Consider the following 22,279-nt stretch of genomic DNA (forward strand, 5'->3'; position numbering starts at 1 on the left):
GGGGCAAGGTGAGGTCTAGGGCAGAGCAGAGCTTCCAGTACAGGCGCCTCCTAGGTCTTCTCTCAACGCTGCAGACAGGTCCGCGGGGCAAAGCGTGTGTAGAAGGCGAGGCAGCCCAGTCCCGCCACCGGTCAAATCAGCCAGCTCGTGCAGGTGGGAGGATGAAGCCAAGCGGCAAGGGAGACACTCAGAGCCTGGGGGGGAACCTCCACCTGGGATCGGAGCAGGAGGCTCAGCATAGACTCGGCGAAGTAAGGACACACACGCAGGCAGCCCGGAGAACGGCTTTGCAAGGAGCAAGCTAGTGACAACGGCGCATCTGCGCGCAGCCAGCAGGTTGGGCATCCTCCTCCTGGGGGCGGGGGCGGACGTGGGCGTTTAGTGCGCTGAGCAAGCTGGGAGGGGCTTCTGCAGTGCAATCCGATGCATACCTATTCAGAAGTCAGTCCTATTGCATCTGATGGGGCTTACTCCCAGGGAAGCGTGTACAGCGGTGTTTCTCAAACTGTGAGTCGGGACCCACTAGGTGGGTCATGAGCCAGTTCAGGTGGGTCCCCATTCATTTCAATATTTTATTTTTAATAAATTAGACTTGATGCTACCATGGGGTGTGACTTTGGAGCATTTGGAGAAATGTTACAGACCTGTACTTGTAACAAGCTATTCTGTATATTCTTTTAACATTAAGATTCAATGGGACTTATTCCGGGGACTTCCAGTCTAGGATTGTTAAACATTTTCCTGCTTGATGATGTCACTTCCAGCCATGACATCACTTCTGGTGGGTCCTGACATATTCTCATTCTAAAAAGTGGGTCCCAGTTCTAAAGGTGTGAGAACCACTGGTGTACAGGATTATAGCCTGGAAATCCAAACCGGCCGCCCCAGAAACGGGGGAGGGAATGACAACTTCAAGGGCATCGTTTGAAAGCACCATTGAAGATCAGCGAGGCTCAAACTGGAGTCCAGCTACTGAACATGCTTTGGGTGTTGTTGGAAGCTGATGAAAACAGTGAAGTTGTGGCTTGTGTGCAGCAGGAGATGCTAAGCCCCAGAATGGCCCTCTTCCAGCCAGGACCTATGAGAGAAGGGTAAAAGGGGGGGGGCTATTTGTACCCAAGCCTAGAGTCAAAAGGGGGCCCAGGAGCCAAAGAAAGGGGCCTAGATTGTACATTTTCCTATCTCACCTGGACTTGATGCCTGCGTGGGATGCTGGGTGTACAACTGCTGCTACTGCCAAATGTGCTGAAATGCGTGGGAGGAAACTGGCCTGCTGCAGTAGTTCTTTGGCTTGTGGATCTTCTTACTATGAAGGAGTGTGCCGGAGCTCAGGGAGACAGCTGCGGGGCTACAGCTGCTGCAGATGGATGTTTTGGTGCACAAAGGACGCTTTCCATTCTAGAGTGAGCCTAAATACAGCTAATTTTCTGCAATGTTTTTCTGTGTTTAAAAAGATTTTAGAGAGACTTAGGAGTGTGTTTGGTTTTCTTTATTACTGTATCTAGCTGCAGATGCCGTGCATTGGGAAGCCCAGCAGACCTGCGCTCCAAAGACTATTCTGGCTGTCACCACTCTCCCCCTACCCTGCTTCTGCCCCCTAACCCCGCTGTTGCCACCCTCCCTCTTTCACTCTGTTTTCTTCCTCTTTATGAAGCATTAACATAGTTCTGGACTTTGAAGTAGACACTTCTTAATGAGCCCATAAAATAAGCAGGTGCAGCTGCTAAGGACCTTTGATTTGGATCCAGCTCCTCCTCATGGGAATAGTTCAGAGTGATGCAAACAACTCCCAGAGGCTGCTGAGACACACAGGAGAGGAAGACAAGATAGAAGATGGTTGCTGGGCCTTGTACGAGCCATTAAGCCCTCCCTCCTTCTTGTGTTGTTGTTGTCTAGAATGAGGGTCCTGCAAAGTAGCCAGCATTGTCAGCCCTCCTCAGTACTGCTCACCGGGCAAGCAGCCACCAGCCATTCTCCTGTGAGTCTGCACTAAGGCCAGCATGCCAAATGGCTGAGGTGCCTGCCCAGCTCATTCTAGCAGGAAAGGCAGGCAGAGGATTCCAGCCAGCTGGGATTGGCACCCCCTTGGATGTGGCATCCTTGTACAGTGCACTCCCAGGGGGGCCCTGAACATCCCAGCATATGCTGGGCAACTGTGTAGCAGGTGTCAGCAGTGATGTAAAGGCTATGGGGTGTAGGATGACCAACCAGAGAATGTGCCTATGGTTGGCAACAGTGGCTGCTGGGGGCATTGTCCCAGCAGTGGCTGCTCAATGGATCTGTACCTGCTTCTGTCCCCTGACAGCTTGTCTCTGGTTGCCAGTGTTGGTGCTGCATAGATGCAGTGATTGCCTCTTTGCACGTCAGGCTGACATTGTATTGACATTGGGTTGACACCCCATGATTGGTGGGCTGTGTCAGTGTAGTAGCAGTGATGTCTGTGCAACTTTGGTATATGATTGCCTCATGGGGTGGGGGCTGATTGAAACCAATAAAATTATGCAATGTGGAGAGAGATAATTTTTTCTCCCTTTCACAAAACTAAAACCAGGTGGCATTCAGTGAAACCAGTGGTTCCCAACTTTTAGGAACCTGTGGGGCAAAAATTGGAATCATCGTGGGCCACATGAGGCTGTGGGGGGTCTGGTCTCCACCCTGCCTGGTGGTCTGTCCCCCAAGTGCTTCCTACAGATTATCAGAGAGGATGGAGAATGAATTCCCACAACCACAGCTGACACTTCAGTAGTTGTGGCTGTGGACAGTCTGTTCTCCACCCTCATTGGTAGTCCATGGATGATTGCTTGCTCAGTGAAACAATGGAAGTGATCAAAGGTGATTTAGTGTTAGGGTTTTCCTGAGATCTCATGGACCACTTCGCAGGGTCCTGTGGACAATCTATGGTCCAAGGACCACAGGTTGGGAATCAGTGACTGATTGGCTGGAGATATAAAATGGACAAAAGAGGGTATTTACACAGTTCATTAGGTTGTGGGATTCATTGCCACATGATGTAATGATGGCCAATACTTTGGATGACTTTAAAAGGGGACAGGAGTTAGATAATATCTACTAGTCAAGATAGCTATGTACTACCTTCTGGTTCAGTGGTGGTATGTGTTTGAATCCCAGTTGCAGGGAAGCAATGACTGAAGAAAAATATGCTGTCCCTCCTGATTGAGGACTTCCCTGAGGTAATTGGTGGGTCATTGTGTGAAACAGAAAGTTGGACTAGATGGGCACATGGCCTGATCCATCAGGTCTTTTCTTTTCCTATGTTATGCACAAAGTCTTGGTTTCTACATCTATTGGCATTCAATTTTTTTTCCTGATGGTGTTTCCTAAAGGACGCATCATGGTGTAGTGGTTTGGGAGGTGGACTTAGACCTGGAAGATCCAGGTTCGACTCTTCCCTCAGCCATGAAGCTTCCTGGGTGACCTTGGGCCAGTCACTTTCTCTCAGTTTCACCTCCCTCACAGGGTTGTTGTGAGGACAAAAGGAGGGGAGGAGCTGTGTACACTGCCCTGAGCCTTTGGAGGAAGGGCAGTATAAAAATGTGAAAAACAAATAAATACATTTAAAGTCTTGTTACGTTATTTTATGCAATGAAAAAATCCTCCAGCTTGTGAGCTATGTACCCTAAATTCACAGTATTGTCCCCTTTTCTCTGAGATGTTGGAGGATTGTGCTTGCTCCTTTGCTAAATAATATTGACAAGGGAAGATTTAAAACAGATAGTAGGATATGGACTCTATCTATATAGTTTCTATGTCTGTGCTGTCCTTATGCCTCCACCATTTGGAGGCCAGCCAATAAGAAAAGACTGCTATCTCTATGGGCTAGAGTTGAGACCCTCTACTACACACAGTCATCCCTTTGAATTCACTTTGGAAGTCTTGGGGTGGGGGTTGGGGACCCCTTAGAGCTGCCCATGAGGACACTGTAGTTGTGAGCAGACAACAGGATGTGCCTCTTTCCTTTCCCTCCTCCCAAATGCAGGCATTTCTGCTTTTTTTCAACTCAGGTTTTAGGCTGCAATCCTCTACACACTTTCCTGGGTGTAAGCCCCATTTGGCACAATGGGATTTACATCCGAGTAAGTAACTTCTGCAGAGGATTGTGCATAGGATTGTGCCTTACTTTTGCATAGGTTTGTGCTCTCCATTAATGAAGAAAAAAGAAGATTGTAACTATTTAGAAATGAGGGGGGAGCCCTCAAGTCTGCATGAAAGTCAATGGAATCCAAGACTTCTATTTGCAAAAGAACGCTAATTTGGCCTGGGAGGGGACTAAAAGCCCACGCCTATGCATGTCTACTCAGAAGTAAGTCCCATTACAGTCAATGAGGCTTACTCCCAGGAAAGTGCGGATAGCATTGGAACCTAAGAGCCCAAGCCTATGCATGTCTACTTAGAAGTAAGTCCTATTATAGTCATTGGGGCTTACTCCCAGGAAAGTGTGGCTAGGACTGCAGCCTAAGAGCCCAAGCCTATGCATGTCTACTCAGAAGTCAGTCCCATTACAGTGAATGGATCTTACTCCCAGGTAACTGTGGAGAGGATTGCAGCCTTAGCTACACAAGCCTATGCAGGTCTGCTCAGAAGTAAGTCCCACTATAATCAATGGGTCTTACTCCCAGGAAACTGTGGCTAGGATTGTAGCCTAAAGAGGCAGTTCGAAGAGACTGGCTATTCCTGCAACTCCAGGAGTATTTTGCATGGGGAATTTCTGAGTACAGTTGCAAACTTCATCTCCATCTCCAACCTGCATGTTATTAACTGTGGACTACACTGCAGAGCTGTCATAAGTCGCTGCCTCTCAGGCACAGAGCCCCCCTCCAACCAGTCTGCAATGTGTAAACAGTGTTTCTCAAACTGTGGATCGGGACCCACTAGGTGAGTCGCAAGCCAGTAGGAAAATGCATAGAACATTAAGCTTTTAGAGACATGGCAACAGTGCAGGCACACCTGCGTTGGCATCTGGACACATCTAGAAGCCTCTGCCTTGTTCTAGTTAAGTAGAAGCTGCAGACCTCTGACTAATTGCTTAGTATTGTAAACAAGATTTGTATTGGCACCTTCAGTCTTGAAAGACTATGGTATCGCGCTCTGAAAGGTGGTTCTGGCACAGCGTCTAGTGTGGCTGAAAAGCCAATCCGGGAGTGACAATCCCTTCCACACTGGGAGCAAGTGCAGTCTGTCCCTGGTCTGTCACCCTAGCTATGGGCCTTGTCTCTGTATGTTTTTTTAACAATGATGGTTACTCCTGGATAAGTGTGGGTGGGATCGCAGCCTAGCATTGCTAAATGATGTCACTTCTGGTGGGTCCTGACAGGTTCTCACTCTAGTCCCAGTGCTAAATGTGTGAGAAGACAAAAGGCTAGTTTGGAACTGGAATCCGAGGGGCATTTTGCAGAACACTGAGGCTGCAATCCTGCCCACACTTTCCTGAGAGTAAGCCCCACTGAACAAAATAGGACTTACTTCTGAGTAGACCTGTTTAGGCTTGCGCCCTTGAAAGCACATCACAAGTGACAGTTTTCATCTCAAAATTTCATTCAAAGCATTTCCATTCAGAGTGGGAAAGACGTTCAGCTGAAACCCGCCCGCAGCGCAACCACCACAGTCCTGGATGCTCAGAGTTCGCTCTAAGATTCCTTCATTGTTTTCTACGGGCAGCTCTCACTTCCACCCATTAGGCTGAGATAACCCGGAAGCTCCCTCCTTGGACCACAGCGTTTGCCTCTAACTCCTTCGCGCTTTCTAGCTCTACGAGCAAGGAGGCGTTCTGTCATCCAATCCACGCGCTCGATACTGTTAGGTGAGACCTGAAGGGCGAGCGCTCAGCGGTCCAACCGGATTCCTTAACACTGCCAGCCAATGAGTGCAGCCGATGCTGGGGGCGGGCGGCGCTGAGGGGAAGCGGAGGCGCCGTTTCCGCAGCTGCCATGGCTCGGGCGGCTACCGGTGGAGCCGCAGCAGCCGCAGCTGCCGGGGGGAAGAAGCCGCGCCGGCCCCTCTGAGGCTGTGGCGTCGGACCGCCTGCCCGCCCGAAGGAGAGCCGCGGCGAGGCCCTGAAGCTGGCGAGGCGGGGCCCGGAGGTGGGAGCCCTCGCCGGGTTGCGGAGCTCGGCCGTCCCGAGCCCCGGCCCGGCAGCCCAGCAGAAGAGGATGAAGAAGCGCAAGGAACTGAACGCACTCATCGGGCTGGGCGGCGGCGAGCGGGCCGGCGGCGGGCGCAAGATGAAGCCGCCGCAGAAGGGCTCCGCCTCGGGCCACCGGCTGCTCCGCACCGAGTCCGCCGAGAGCAGCAGCAGCAGCTCCTCCGACCCGGACTACGTGGACGGCTTCGGGCTCCCCGGCACCCGCTCCCGCTTCGCCAAGTGAGCCTCGGCAAGGGCTGGGGCTGCCGCTCGCGCAGGCTGTCGTGGGGTTTGCTTCTGAGTGGGCACGCCTAGCTGTGGGCCCGGGGGGGGGGGCGCGACGCCGGGGCTGGGAGTACTCTGTGCGGCCTCCGTGGGGTGGGGCTGGGGCGCAGGTGGGCTCTGGAGTTGTCGGTGTGGAGATACATAGCCCAATCCTCGGCACGTCTACTCAGAAGTAAGTCCCATTAGAGTCGGTGGGGCTTCCTCCCAGGAAAGTGTGGAGAGGGTTGGGCTGGCAAGCGGCAGCTGAGTGTGGGGTGGGAGGGAGGTTGGGGGTGCCTTCCAGCACAAACACACCTGGGTGGCTCCTGCCTGTCTCTGGACAGGTGACTAGTTGGGTGTGATGCCAGCAGCCTTGCTGACCTTTGTAATGCACACGGAGACAATCAGTTGCTCTCCAGGCGCTTAGGCTTCACTAGGAGGCAGCAATCCCTCCCTTCACCAGGAGCCCCAGCAAGGGGGAAAGAAAGGAGAAGGTGATAAACACTGCCATTTAATCTTCTTTCATGTTCTCAGGGGGAAGGGAGGTGTGAAGCTGGAGAGAGAATGATTGATGGATTGTCCGCTGCCTGCCTTCTCTGGCATTATTAAAGGACTGTTTTCCTTTAATTTAAAGGGCCCTTCTTATCAGCTTTGAGACAGAAAAATCTCTGGATAATTAGGTTATACCTGTAATCACTTGTATGACTATCCCTCTGCAACAGTAAAAAGCAGTTTTTTAAACTGTGATTTTAAAGGGGTGCATTTTTTCCCTTCTCCAGGGAACAGCACATTCCTTCTCATTTGTATGGGCCGTTTGTGTTGAGTCAAATCCATACATAAAAAATCAGTGAATAACAAGACTGGATATTCATAAGATGACTAGTTTTTGTGCATTTTGTGCTCTTCTCCAATGAGCGTTTTTCCTCTTGCTTTGTAATGAATTGTCATTAACAACAAGGAAAGACATAACATGTAATTTAGTCATTAACCTATGGAGTCATTGCAAGAAAATGTTGAGGCCATGCCTCTTGACACAGTAGCAGCTGTTGGATGTAGTCTTTTGCTCCCCACGTTGTTTTTTAATTAGCAGAAATTACAGGGAGTTTAGAAATAGTATTGCAAAACTTCTTCCTTGAGCAGTGTTGGAAGTGGGGTAAAGTCCAGTCTTTTTAGTTAATCAACCCTTTTAGATCTCTGCAAATAGAAATGTCTTGTCTGGCAAAGTTTTACTTGGTTAAAAGAATTAATGGACTAGTAATTAAAAACCAGTACTTTCAGTATTATGGCCTAGGGCAGGTGTGTCAAGACTCATTTAGCATCCATGTTAGAAGTTAGCATTCATGGTGCCTGCTGAGGGTCAGAAGTGCCATTATTAAGCTGAAAGTGACATCATTAAGCAGATGGTGACCAGAAATAAGTGCTTGTTCTCACATAGAAACACATTAGCTGCAAATGACAGAAGAAAGAAAGTACAAATCTTGTTCCTATTTTCAAAATAGGAGAGAGCCCAGTTATCAAGCTGGGAGATCCATTTACAGGTCCAGCCTATTGATACACAGATTTGACTCAGCACCAATGGCCCCTGCAAATGAGAAGGAATCTGCTGATCCCTGGAGAAGGGGAAAAATGCATCCCTTTAAAATCAGTTTAAAAAACTGAACAGTCCTTTAACAATAGCCTCCTTAATGAGAGAGAGAGAGAGAGAGAGAGAGAGAGAGAGAGAGAGAGAGAGAGAGAGAGAGGCAGCTGGCTGACAATCCATCAATCTGTCTCTCTCCAGTGGACACCTCCCTTCCCCCTGAGCATGTGAAAGAAAGGTGATAGCTTTGCATTGGTGAAGGGAGGAACTGAATGTAAGCTGTAATCTCTTGGAGGAGGACTGATTGATGGATTGTCTTCTTATTGACTCTTATCTTAGAGTCAAAGGGTCAGCAAGGCTGTTTTTCAATCACCCAAGCAAAGAAACTTTGTTTTTTAAATTGATTTGCTATAGTTTGTTTTTTGCCATCCACATGGGCGCTTGGAACGGAACCCATGTGAATAATTAGTCTCAACCTGTATAACTGGGGTGGACAAATTGCTTCCTGGGGCTGCATTTGGCCTATGGGCTTTGTTTGACACCCCAGCCTAGAGATTAAAAACTATTTTTACTCATTTGTTAAATACATGAAGTTGGATTCATACATAGAATGCTAAATCTTTTCTGGATGTCTCTTTAAAAGAAATGTGAATTGTATAATCTCAAATGCCAATGTAACATCACTCTTGTGTTTCTTGCAGCCTTTAAATTATTCTACATATTAGTGATAACTGCTAAAAACTACTAGTAATTAGTATTTCAACAGGCACTGAAATGGTTAGATGTACATGGAATGAGTTAATGTTCTTATATTAGAAATGTGGTGTGGGAATCTAAGAACAAAGATGACAAAGTAAATCACTTTATTGTGGGATTATGGTTGTTGAAGGTTGTAATGGGACAATCAGAATATCTTTATATGAAGAAAATTTTTCAGTCCTTCAGTATATAAATTTCATTTTTCATAGCCCCAAATAGTTGAAGGAATAATGTTAACACAAATCTCTGAATAATATACTGACTGAGGGCGCAATCCTAACCCCTAATGTCAGTGCTTTCCAGCACTGGTATAGCTGTGCCAATGGGACGTGTGCTGCATCCTGCAGTTTGGTGTCACTCATGGAAGCCTCCTCAAAGTAAGGGAATGTTTGTTCCCTTACCTCAGAGCTGCACTGCCCTTATGAATGCTGGAAAGCACTGACATAAGGGGTTAGGATTGCACAGTTAGTGTTGGACATTCACAACCTAATCCTTTCCTCTGCAGGGCTGCTGGGTGCAGTGGCAACAAAATCACAAATGCTTTATCCAGTGGCCCCACCCACTGTAGATGTCCTTGGTGGAAGGAGACTTTCATGCCCTTCTCCTGAGGAAAGCCCCAGGTCCTGTATTAGGGCTTCTCAAATCTGCACTGGCTATTCTGCTGATGCAGACAAGAAAACCTCTGTGTTGGGCTTTTCCACCCATCACAGAAGATAGGATGTGGTGAAACAGGGCTCTGCCAGTTCCACCTCGCTCCTGGGCCTGTTCCTCCCTGCTCTCCCCACACTGCCGCCCGGCAGTGTGACTTACTGCTGGGTGCTCCCACTGCATCCACCAACTGGCGCTGGTGCTCCCTCCTCACGGGGTACCATAAACATGCTTTATGGCATGCTCATGACACCCAGCACTGGAGCTCAGTGTTGGCAATGGAGGCCCATTGAATTGTGCCCCGTGTAGTTGTGTGAAGTTTTCCCAAGTGTCATTCTGTAAGTACTGTACCTGTTGTACAGTGAGAAAAATAATTGGATTCAGTACTGAATGCAGTATAATTGTCAGTTTTGTATGATAATGAGGATATAATTTGGCAAATGAAAAATAACAAATTATTACTTGTTTAGGGGTGACTACTTGAGATGCTGCAAGCTGTGCTACCCATTATGTGCTTTTGTCATTCTGGCTGCTTGTGTGGTAGCTTGTGTTGGCTTGGTATGGATGCAGGTTGCTCTCAAGGAAGACCTGGATGTATTAAAGGAAAGATTTCGATCCAGTAAGTATTGAATTTGCGTACTTGTTTTCTTAATGACAACATTTATGAGAAAGCTGGTGTATAGGAAATTTGTTATTCAGTGGTGTCGCTAGGGGGTGTGTGGGCCACACTGGGTGACACGCACTGGGGGATGACGCGCTAAAATCGCGGTTTGAGGAGCAACCCTGTCGTACCATGCACTATTGGATGCGGAATTCCCAGCAGAATGCAATGCAAAAAACCAGAGTGAAATAGATCCTTTCCTTCAAAAGTTATGGCCAAAAAACCAGAAAGAAAAAATGCATGGAGCCCTTTGGAAAGTGAAACAGAGCCCTATCCCGTGTTTACTTGCGAGTAGGCATACTTGCCATAGTCCATCGGAAACGACAGGCCGAGAGGATCCAACAACACCAGAATGGTCCCTATCCAATATTTTTGGGTGCAGCTCCCCAAAAATGCCCAAGAAGGAGGTCCCTCCCTTCCAGCTGCGAATGTATTGAGCCCTATGGAAAGTGAAACAGCCACACGGTTGTGTTTACTTGCGAGTAGGCAGACGTGCCTTGGCTTTTGATCAGGCCAGGCAAAGGGGAATGCGAGGACACAAGAATGGTCCTGATCCGATGGAACTGGAGTGCAACAAATGCTCCAGAATGCAGCCTCTCCCCCCCCCCCACTAAAAAGGACAAAAAAAAAGTTTCAACTGGTAAGGGGAAAGTTTTCTATTTTGGACTTGTAAAGCCAGTGGGTCTTTATCTTGATATGCTTGAAATAGAAGAACTTTAAACTGAGCACTGGGGAGTGCTGAAAATCTCACTGATTCTTTTGGGGGGGGGGGTGTTATTGCAGGCAGACTGCAGAGAAAATTCACTTGGTGAAACAGGACTGGCTCATTTAATTATTTCTTTTATTTTAATTTAATTATCTATAATTTATTTTAATTTGCTTGATGATGTCACTTCTGGCCATGACATCACTTCCAATGGGTCCTGGACAGATTGTCATTCTGAAAAGTGGGTCCCAGTGCTAAACGTTTGAGAACTGCTGCAGTAAGGATGCAGCCATTAGTTATTTGATTTTTCTCTGTAAACCGCTTTGTGAACTTTTAGTTGAAAAGCGGTATATAAATACTGTTAATAATAATAATAATAATAAGGTGTTGGTAGGTTGACATGGATGTGCGCGCGTGTGTGACTCTACAAGTTTTCAGAATCACTAAAATCAGAGTTTGGAGGAGTAATACCATCATGTTATATATCAATCATTGTGTAATTTCATGTAGAATGCAATGAAACAAACCACATTGAAATATCTGTGTTCTATCAAAAGGTACAGCCAAAAAACCAGTGGGGGCAGGGCGATGGTACATCACCACACCCACCACCTGGGGTGTTGCTCCACCTACTGCATGGGGTGATGTGCAGGTCTCCTGCACTGGATGACGCGAATCCTAGTGCCACTGGTTATTAGCTAGTATGAACTTTAGTCCAGGGTCATACAGTCACAATATCTTTAATATGTTTGGAATTGTATCTCTAAACAAGTAAAGCCATTTTCTTATATTTATATTCATTGTAATTGGCAAGCAGTAGAACATTTTAATGATCTCAATTTCCTGAAGCACGCTGAATATTTGCAGCTTTTCCATTTTGTGTGTTACAACAGTGAACAGGTTCATGCACATAAATTCTTTTTCTTATCTGATGCTGAATATTCAAAGAACCATGTTGGTTAGTTATATAGACATTCCAAGGGAGGCAAGTGTCATAGATTGGTTAAAAATCATTTGGAGAAATATTTTCTCCAAAATCAATTTGGAGAAAGTCTTTCCTCAAATATTTTTGTAACTGTATGACCATGAAACATGACAGCAAGCTATGCATTTGTATTGCAACAAGAGCCTTGTTGCAGGTTGCAGCTTTTCACTAGCAAAAACACACTACTGTTAATTCTGTTGCCATTTGTAATTATAAGTGATACTGCAGATAAAATTGCTACTAATAATCTCTACAGTTATGGCTTGTTTTTTATCTTGCATATGAATTTCTGATTAATTGAAAGGTTACGGTGTCTGGGCCCCTTCAGCCTAGAAAAGAGACGCCTGAGGGGGGACATGATTGAGACATACAAAATTATGCATGGGAAGGATAAAGTGGATAGAGAGATGCTCTTTACACTCTAACATAACACCAGAACCAGGGGACAGCCACTAAAATTGAGTGTTGGGAGGGTTAGGACAGACAAAAGAAAATATTTCTTTACTCAGTGTGTGGTCGGTCTGTGGAACTCCTTGCCGCAGGATGTGGTGACGGCATCTGGCCTGGATGCCTTTAAAAGGGGATTGGACAAGTTCCTGGAGGAAAAATCCATTACGGGTTACAAGCCATGATGTGTATGTGCAACCTCCTGATTTTAGAAATGGGCTATGTCAGAATGCCAGATGCAAGGGAGGGCACCAGGATGCAGGTCTCTTGTCATCTGGTGTGTTCCCTGGGGCATTTGGTGGGGCTGCTGTGAGATACAGGAAGCTGGACTAGATGGGCCTATGGCCTGATCCAGTGGGGCTGTTCTTAAGTAGTTTTTTTCTTAAAACTTGAGCCTATATACAGGCATATATGGAACACTTCTGCTGTTGATAGTTGAGCCAGTGCTGTATAAGATTTCACAGCTAATTGGTGTTTTCTATAATACAATCAAAAATCTTTTTATCTTGACTGAGGTACTGTTTTGTTTTGTTTATGACATTTTCAGGTCACTTGTCAGCTATTCCAGCAGAGCTTAATCATCATTCAAAATACTCTTTAAATAGGCCACTTTAATACCTTTTAATGAACTGCCTTGACTGTTAAGTCTGAACCACTATTGCATTCTGAACTATTTTTGTCTGCTCTGGAGAAGAGGAAACCATGTGTGGAAGACTGACTTCTAAAATACAACATTATACAGTTCATGTTTTTTAAAATGCATTTCTAAAATACACACTTTCTAGGGACTTTAAATAGCTTTATCTTATAACATGGAGCAGCTGTTTACAATTTAACCTTTACAGTTAATAATGAAAAACAGTATATAAATATTTTAAGCATAATTAGAGTTAAACAAAGCTATAGTTTCTATATCCCAAAAGGCTATTAAGAGTACAGATAGACATTTTACAGCTAGCAATTGTGAGTTAGACCAGTATATGTTTAATTTCACTGTTATCTAGGGATCTATGTAGAGGAAATACAAAAGGTTATATAATTGGGGAAAGTATATTTAAAATTTGGAAGAAAGGGTTTGCTGTGTTGCTTATATTTTTTATAAATACAGGCGGCCATATCATCTATCCACAGATTCAGTTATCCACAAATCAGGTCCATGGACCCCTCTGTGTGCACCCGCTACAGAGCTCCCCTTTCCTTTGGAGGGTACTCTGAGCCTAGAAGAGGCAGTGCACATCAGTCCACCATGCGCAGACTGAGCCCTAGAGCTAAAAAGTCAGTTTCGGTTTCTTCATGAAACCGGAAGTGACACTCTTAATGCCTTATAAGGCATTGGGAGGCCTGGGAAAGGTAAAATTCCATAAAGATTATTGTTGACAATCTCGGCTTCCTATAGCCTGCTTGTTAAAGTAATCCTGCTATGCTATCTTCAGACTTCATCTCATTTCTTTGAAAAGAATAACCTTCCTATTTCAGCTTAAGAGTGGAAAGAATATACTGCACAGGAAATTGCTCTCTGCAAAACACATTACAACATCTTTCTTATTTGACATGTGCACAACACCTGTTTTATAAAATCAGTGTGGAAAGTTTGTTTAATATGCAATACATTCAGGATTCAGGTCTAAAAAAAAAGCCTGAATCATGAAAAGAGTAAAGCACACCTGTTAGAAAATAGACACTGCCTGTGTTTTCAGATCTTAATGTGGATGGATAACTGTTTGTTTCATGTTGTGTTCTAGTGGAGTCTAATCAAAAAACCTCACTCCAAGACATTCTCACAATGACTGAAGATTTACTCCGTAAACAAAATCAACTGGAAAAGATTGAGAATGGAGATATGGGGCTAAACAAAATATGGGTAAACATTACCGAAATAAGCAAACAGGTAAAATGAATGAATATCTGTTTAAGGAAAACTGTGGTAAAAACCATATAAAATATGTGCTGTGACAGTAGTCTGACCAATTACTCTTAATAGTATTCATACATACTGTATAGCTTTGCTATGTGAATTCCTGTTCCTTCAGTACAATTAAATACATACTTATTATAATGAAATCTTAAATGCACGAATACCGAGTGAGATTGAACAACCTTCATCTAGATTCTAGAAGGAAAACTTGCAAGGTCTCCAAAGTTTAGTAATTTTCATTTTTTAGTACAAAAGCACTATATAAGACTACTTATGGGTTCCGTTTTGTCTCTTAGATAACTTCCTTCAGATCTTCCATGTTATGTGTGCTTAGTGTTCCCTTTTTTCCCCTTCATAAACAGTATGTATAAATATTGGTTCACATTCTGGCAAAGTTTTGTATAGCTCTTTCAAATTGTTGCACGAGTGCTAGATGACATGGTACAAATGCTAGTAGTTAGGATTGGATTATAAGAAATTGTAATTTAACTGGAACATTGGGTGTACCAGTAGTGGTCTCCTCAGTGATGCTTAGTGCTTGTGGTCCTAACTACATCAGAGAGTGGGAGAATTTCCACATCATGTCTTTTTTTTTTTTTTTTGCTTAAATAAATATCTGGAAGAATGCAGTATGCCAGTGTTGTTCAGCCTGTGGGTTGTGACCCCAGTGGGGTTGCAAAGCCTTATTTGGGGGTCACAGTAACCTTTCAAAGCCTTTGCAAGAGAGGGCTTGGATCCAAGCCAATAATGGTGCAGCCTTATCAAAACTGAGTACTTTATTTAATCCAGCACAGCCTGTTCTCACTGTCTTGCAGCACAGCTCCAAAGGCTGGCTCTGGTCAGGTTGCTACCCCATAGTCCTGGAAGGGGGAAGCAAGATCAGTGGTGGGTCCCCAGTCTCATTATTTATTTATTGGGGTTATGGCATTAACCTCGTAAAAAGGTTATAGACCACTGTAGTATAGATTGACCATATAAATGTAGCTTTTTCCTACTTGGACAGTGTATGATTACGATGCAGTGTACTGGGAAGTAATTAGTTAAAATGGAACAGTTCTGAAGATTGGCTCAGTAGACTTCTTCTGTCTTTACAAAGCCAGTTCATCAGGATTAGCTGTTTATCAGATGGGTGTGATTGCCATCTTATGAAACAGAATACACTCTGTTAGCAAGCTGCCAGATTTTCTGTCTGTTTTAAAGTATCAAACATTACATATGAGAACTTGCAGTGTAGCAAAAAAACAGTGTGTATATAATATATACATATATCACTATATCACATATATCGCTATATAAAAACAGTGTCTTGATAGGTGATTGCTAGCACTGTGTTCACTTACTAAATGGTAGATACCTATTGTGCATTAACCTGTACATTGTCAGGTAGAAGGAAGGCCCATAGCCAGGGAGACAGACCAGGGACAGACTGCACTTGCTCCCAGTGTGGAAGGGATTGTCACTCCTGAATCGGCCTTTTCAGCCACACTAGACACTGTTCCAGAACCACCATTCAGAGTGCGATACCATAGTCTTTTGAGACTGAAGGTTGCCAACAGTACAGTACATTGTCAACTGATTAAGGTTTTATTTTCAATTATTATGGTGATGATTGATTTATTGGTTACATTTCAATATTTACCTATTGGAAAACAGCACTGAAAAAGCTTCTTAACAGTGTTTTCAGGTTGATAATTTCTTGTGCATTGAATAGAGGTGCTTGTTCATTGCCCCTTCAAAGAGCTAACGTCATTTGATAACATGCTGTCTCATTTATGTTTTTGTGAAACATTCACTGGGCGATGGAAAATAAAAATATCTGTTATATAATGCAATTGTTTTTTATGGTTTCAGATATCTTTGTTGATGTCAGCAGTAAATCATCTCAAAGGGAACGTTAAATCTGCTTCTGATTTGATTAACCTCCCTGTCACAGTAGAAGAGCTTCAGAAAGTATGTATTACTACTTTGGGTTCATCTAAAACTATAATTTTTAAGCTGAAGCTGACCACAGATGTGTTTAAAAATATTGATCACTAAGATTGCATAGTGTTACAGTTCTTATTTGTAGACCATTCTTCGTAGATGGCTACATGCCAAAAAATTGGGAAATCTGTAAGCATTCACTTGCCAAAACTACCTGCTTACTCTGTATTTCGCATACAAAAATTTCTTGCTAGTTATGAGTTTTGCTTCTGCAGTTTAGTAGAGGATGTTTTTTACTCTGAAACTGTATCTGTAATGTTAAAGTTACTAAGGTGTACTTTCCTGTTTTTATTGGAAAAATCTCATTTATGGCTATTTGGTTAAAATGTTTGCACACATCTATAGTCCTTTAGCTTGCAGCTTGTGGGAATGTACTTCTAAGTCATATTGAAGGAAATTGGGCCCAGTCAAATTATGAGAATTTATAATCCAGTCTGCTAACTTGAATAGTTTTTGTCTCAGAAGACCCGATGGAATTAGCATGTTTTCATCTCTAAAGGGGACTAATGGTATGGCAGTTTGGGTGCAGTTTCCACTTACAAAATTTGTTCCAGTATGTCAAATACAGATTTACAAATACTCTATGGGCATATATACATGTTGAGTAAAGATAAGGTGGTTTCCACCTTCTTTGTGTGCTGAAATAATACATATGTTCTCATTGCACACAATTGCACAAGTGCAGTATGCATTGTTGTTTTTCCTACACCAAGGTGATGTCTGTGAAGGAAAGAATGTAACTTGAAGCAATCCTGAGAGCCTTGTTGATTGTGCATCTTATATGGTGACTGTTCCGACAATGCTGCTTCGTGTTTGTTAACAGTGCAATGTTGCATTGGATGAAGTAGGCTTTTGCCTATGCAAGTTGTTGCCGCAATGAAGTGCTAAAGTGCTCCTTAAGCTTTGCTACATTACGGCTACTCTTCTGGAATTAGCACAATGCTATGTAATGGTATAAAATTGTTAAGAATTCTGCCAGTGAGTCCAATACTGCAAGATTACTCCTAATTATTTTTTCCAGAGTGTTGCTACAATAGGTAGCACTGTAACCAGTGTTCATCATGATGTTGAGACTATGCAGGCAGTTGTGGAAGAACATAAGAGAACCATAGAAATGCTCCAGAATGTGGTGGTAAGTATATATTTAATAGCCGTACATCTTGCAACAAACATCATGTTAACTTTGTGTTTGCTGTGTAATTTTAAAATAAAAATGACCAGGTTCCATTCTTTTAATGAACATTTAGCTCTTCAGGTTATTGCTATTAGTTTCAGAATTCCATGTTTTTGTCTAACTTTACCAGGTCTGGAAACAGATTTCAAATTCTTACACAACATTGAAAAAAGTCAATAATAATCAGATTGGGGTTATTTTAGGATATATCACTTAGGATTTTTCTGATCCCACTTTGTTTTATATGGAGTGAAAACTCCCTGTACTATGTACAGTAAGACCTTAAATGCTAATATCAAGCAAAGCAACTAAATTTGGCTTTCATTATAACACAAACTTCTTGGGTATTGCATGTTGAGGAAGCACTGCACCACTGTAGTATTGTTTCATGGCTGGTGTTTTCTTAGAAGTGGAAGACAATATACTGGCACACTTGATATGGGGAGTCAATATACTTGTCTACTTCAAAGTCTGTTCCACGTTAGTGATCATTTTTCTCATTTAGTGTTTAAGAATACTAAACACTAATTCTTGTGCTCATAACTATTCAAAAATGAATAATTGGTTTGAAGAGTATGTATTCATTTCTGTTATTAGAGTGAACAAGTAAAAGGTGTTAAAAGAAAACAAATGACTTCAGTTACATCCGTTCCTCAAATAAATGAGAAGAATCTGACAGACAATTGTAAACAGGTACTTCATGCCTTTTTCTTTGGGGCATTGCAAATCAATATAGTTTTGTAAAAAATATATGTTAAACTATGAGGCTTTTCAGTGGGGAGCTCCTTAGGTTATGCATTTGGAGTGTGAATGCAGTGTGAGTTTCATACAGCATCTGGGGTAAAAGTAAATGTTAAACAAATTAAGAGGTGAACTGCAGTTGGCTTTTTGTGTTCACACATGTGGTCGGTGTCAAACTAATGTATCAGCAAGAAAGGAGAGCTCTGCATCTAAAACTAGTAGAAAAACATGTCATTTCTTTTAAATAGCTTAGGCCATTTCTGCCCAGTGTTGCATATATGCAACAGGGACCAAATGTGTACACCTGTGGGGTGGGCAAAAATGGGTTAAGTGTCACAACAGCCAAATACATGGCAGTTTTTAAAGTACTATAGTAGGTGAAATTTTTGCGGAGTAATCAAGCTCCTATTATCACTTTGCCTTATCTCCGGGTCAATCAGAGGGTAGAGCCTTTCAACTCTGAAAAGTTTATTTTTCAGTTCTGAAAAGTTTAGTTTCTCTGCTCACCTCCTTACTTGCTATAGTAGTTTTCCTGGGACATTCCAGCCAAAGTTAACCTTTTGTCCTTCCTTCTGCTGCAGCCTGGTTCTGCTTTGCAAATGCTTACAAAGCAGGTTGTTTTTTGAAACACCAGAATGGGACCCTCCTCCCCAGGCTACAATTCAGTGCACCATTACTTAAGAATAACACCCATGGAAAGCAGTGGGTCTACTTCTGAGTAAAAAGGGTTGCAAATATCTCATCTCTCTGCTGTGAATTGAATTGCACACTCTCAGTTATGTGTTATGGGTTGTATGTTGTATGCAGAGCTTCTGGCTTAACATGCTGGACACCTTAAAGGTGGAATTGATTCATGTTTCGCTTGCAGTGGTTCCCAACCTTTTTCACTTGCATATCCCTTGGCAGCCCATTTCCATAAATTGTACCTTCATATTAGCAAAATGTGTGTAATTAATAATACAAGCCCTCATCTCCTCCATATGAAAGCCCAGACTTCATGTATTCATCACATATTTTCTCTTTTCATCTGTTTGAAGAACAGAAGACTCTGCCTTTGCACTGTTTTGCACCAGAAGTGTGCTGAGAAATTCTGGGTGATTGATCACTTTCCGTATTATAATAATAATAAAAATAATAATAATAATACAGGTATTTATATACCGCCTTTCTTGGTCTTTATTCAAGACTTTATTCAAGGCGGTTTACATAGGCAGGCTTATTTAAATCCCCATAGGGATTTTTACAATTGAAAGAAGATTCTATCTTTCAAGAACCACAACATTCAGATGTTTCATTCCGATCTGGCTTCACATTCTGGCCTCCATCCTCCCACGCTCAGAACAGATGGAATAGCTCAGCTTCAGCTTGTCAGCTGCTTCAAGGTCTCGCCGTTCGTGGTGCTGATGGCCTCGAACTGGCGACCTTGTGGATGTTATCTTCAGGCAAATGGAGGCTCTACCCTCTAGACCAGACCTCCTGCCCATATTATGTTTCAGCTTTTTTACTGTGCTGGTTTTCAATCACTTATTCATAGATGAATTGATGACCAAAAACTAGCTATTGGTGGGGCTTTCACAGCCAACTAGCTATCTCCCTTCCTGTCTTGCAAGGCATTCTGGAGCACGGCCTGCCTTTTTCAGCCATTATTCCATTCTTTTTCAAGTACCCCTTGAGTGTCCCTGGGAGTACATGAATACCAGGTTGGGAACCACTGTTTTGCTGGTATGTAGTTTACAATGCACTTACTCTGATAGTGTTTACGAAAAGATGGTGAAGACCCAGAATTTAAAAAGAATCAAAATGAATCTTATGATCTTTTACTATGTTTTTAATAAATTAGAGACTACAGTTCTTAGGTAACAATTAGTGGAAGGTTATTTTTCAGGATCTGACCTCAGGTAAAATCAGACAAAACTATAGTCAGACACCCCCCTTACTTTAAGTTTAACCCCTTACTTATCCGAGAGTCATAGAAAATTCCATGATTGTTGGTTCAAAACCTGCCCTCGACTTGTGGGGTTGACTTGCAGGCGGGTGTCTGCGGTAGTTCTCTGACTTCATAGTTAACCATCCACTTGCCTGTTCATAGTTAGGGTGAATGCATAATTCCTTCCAGGATGGTAGTTTGACATACTTCCTAAATCAGCCTTGCAACATCTAGACTGGCAAATTTTGTTAATCTGTAAAGCTAGGTATGTTCTGAAGAGAGCTTGCATTAATTGAGCTGTACCTGGGATTTTCCAGTGATTATCTCCCACTTACTTTTGACAAAATGTAGTTGTTGAAACTTCGCTTTCAAGCTGCAAAGAATTAAAATTGCCTTTTTCTTTAAAATGTTGTTGAGCACTTAATCTTCCTCAGGATGCTTATCAATGACATTAGATTCAACAAGCCTAATTCTTGAGGGGTTTTACTGAGTAAACATACTTTGAATTGGTCAATGAGTGAAATCAGGGTAATGAAATGTACCTAGCATGATGAAGACAGTTGCACTAAAAATATGCTGCTTACTTTTAGTTGATTAATAAAATTAAGTTGTTTGTGTGTTAAACAGGATAACCAGTATCTGCATACCTCTATAGAAGAGGTAAATTCTACCCTAATGTTGTACCAGAAACTGAATGATTTAAAACTTTTCAGTATGGATTCTACACTCAGCAATCTAAGCTGGAGAGTTACTTCATTAGAAAACCATATGGTGGTTACAAAAAAAACAGAAAAGAGAGAAAACCTGACCCTCAGCGTGGTAAGTGCCCAGCAATTATAGGTGTTTGATAATGTGTCTTTGCAAACCAGTTTTTTCTGCTACAGGGTGGTAACCTCAATTGTACTTCATAATGGATGAATGACATAGACAGCATTGTTTTGAGACTTTGAAACCAGCATCTATCTTATTGTGTGACACTCTAAACTTTAAATTATGTAATTAAATTACCAGTCCAACAACACTGGACCTTGATCATCTTGAATGTCTGTCTCATTTGCTTGTACAGGTTCTCTGGGCTGTGATTATCAGAATGATAAAGCAACTGTACTTTGAACATACATTGAATTGGGCATTGTGCGAAATCAGGGTAGTGAAATGTGCCTGGCACAATGAAGACAGTTGCACTAAAAATATAGTGCTTGCTTTTAGTTATCACTGCTTAGCTGCTTCTGTAGTTGAGTAATAAAGTGAAGTCTGTCTTCAGGTTCAGGTGGAGCCAAGTCTATCTCAATGTGGGTCTGGGGAACCCACGTTGAGCTAGATCTGCAGATATAAAATCCGCAGGTGGCTCCACCTGTATTTTTAGACACTTAGAATGAAAAACAAGGAATGGTCAACCTATCTGTCAGAATGGCTACCTTTCTGGGCTCTAGACAGACAAGAATAAGATTATATTTCTGTGATTTTACTTTTATTTAAATTTAACACTGCAGTGGTATGACTGAGGGAGAGCAAAGCAGAGCAACTATCTGCAGTATGCTGCAGCCTTGGTTGATTCTATCCTGTGATTTTCAACCTTTTTCATCTCACGGCACACTGACAAGGTCAAGGCACACCATCAGTTTCTTAACAACTGACAAGGCACACCATTCCCCATTGGCCTTACTAAAAAATGGCCCCCTCCCAAATTCTCATGGCACACCTAGGGACAATTTGTGGCATACCAGTGTGCCATGGCACAGTGGTTGAAAATGGCTGCACTAACCTTAGAAGACTAGAAATCCCAAAATAGAGCTAGAGTTCTGCTCATGGGAGGGTCTGCACAATTTTTCAGGAATTCTTTCTGCCACTTCCATTCCACATTGTTCCTGAGGAATTCTGACTGTCAGTATTTGGTGGTTCAGGAGGCTGCAGTGGGGTAAGTAGGCAAGGAAGATCTCTGCAGGAGCTTCATTTCACAGACATAAATTAGGATCCAACTTAATTTTCTTATGTTGATAGATTTTAATCAATCCATGATGCAATCTGATGGCACAACATGGCCTAAATATTTATGTGTTGTTGACTGCCACAATATTTTGCTTGCTGCAGCTTGGGCTGCCTATGGGCTGCCTTTTGACTTTTTAAGATGCCCACAGAAGCCTCTGTACAATTTAACTTTTTTCCACAATACAGTATTGTATCCAAACTTTACCACTTCACTTCCATAAATGGAAAAAGATGCTGTGAGAAGAGTGTTGGGTCTAGATATAATCTATAGAGTTCCAAGTATTATTTAAAAGCAGATGATGGGGTTCATGCCATGTGAGATTTCCACAGAAAAATACAGTTTTAATTGAAATTACAGTACT

At 42.9% G+C, this 22,279-nt stretch overlaps 1 protein-coding gene across 2 annotated transcripts in view; it reads left to right on the forward strand.

The window, feature by feature from the left end:
• The first annotated feature begins 5,903 nt into the window (after window positions 1-5,903).
• EFCAB14 (EF-hand calcium binding domain 14) overlaps window positions 5,904-22,279 on the forward strand; it is a 29,536-nt gene continuing 13,160 nt past the window's right edge. For both annotated transcript variants that reach the window (XM_066625634.1, XM_066625635.1), the window contains exons 1-7: window positions 5,904-6,379; window positions 9,860-10,008; window positions 13,931-14,076; window positions 15,955-16,053; window positions 17,108-17,218; window positions 17,858-17,953; window positions 20,556-20,747. In XM_066625634.1, the coding sequence (XP_066481731.1) occupies window positions 6,168-6,379; window positions 9,860-10,008; window positions 13,931-14,076; window positions 15,955-16,053; window positions 17,108-17,218; window positions 17,858-17,953; window positions 20,556-20,747 (1,005 nt within the window). In that variant the 5' untranslated portion in view covers window positions 5,904-6,167. The remainder of the gene's footprint in view (window positions 6,380-9,859; window positions 10,009-13,930; window positions 14,077-15,954; window positions 16,054-17,107; window positions 17,219-17,857; window positions 17,954-20,555; window positions 20,748-22,279) is intronic.

This window comes from Tiliqua scincoides, chromosome 4, assembly GCF_035046505.1.
Source record: "Tiliqua scincoides isolate rTilSci1 chromosome 4, rTilSci1.hap2, whole genome shotgun sequence".
Classification (NCBI taxonomy): Eukaryota; Metazoa; Chordata; class Lepidosauria; order Squamata; family Scincidae; genus Tiliqua; species Tiliqua scincoides.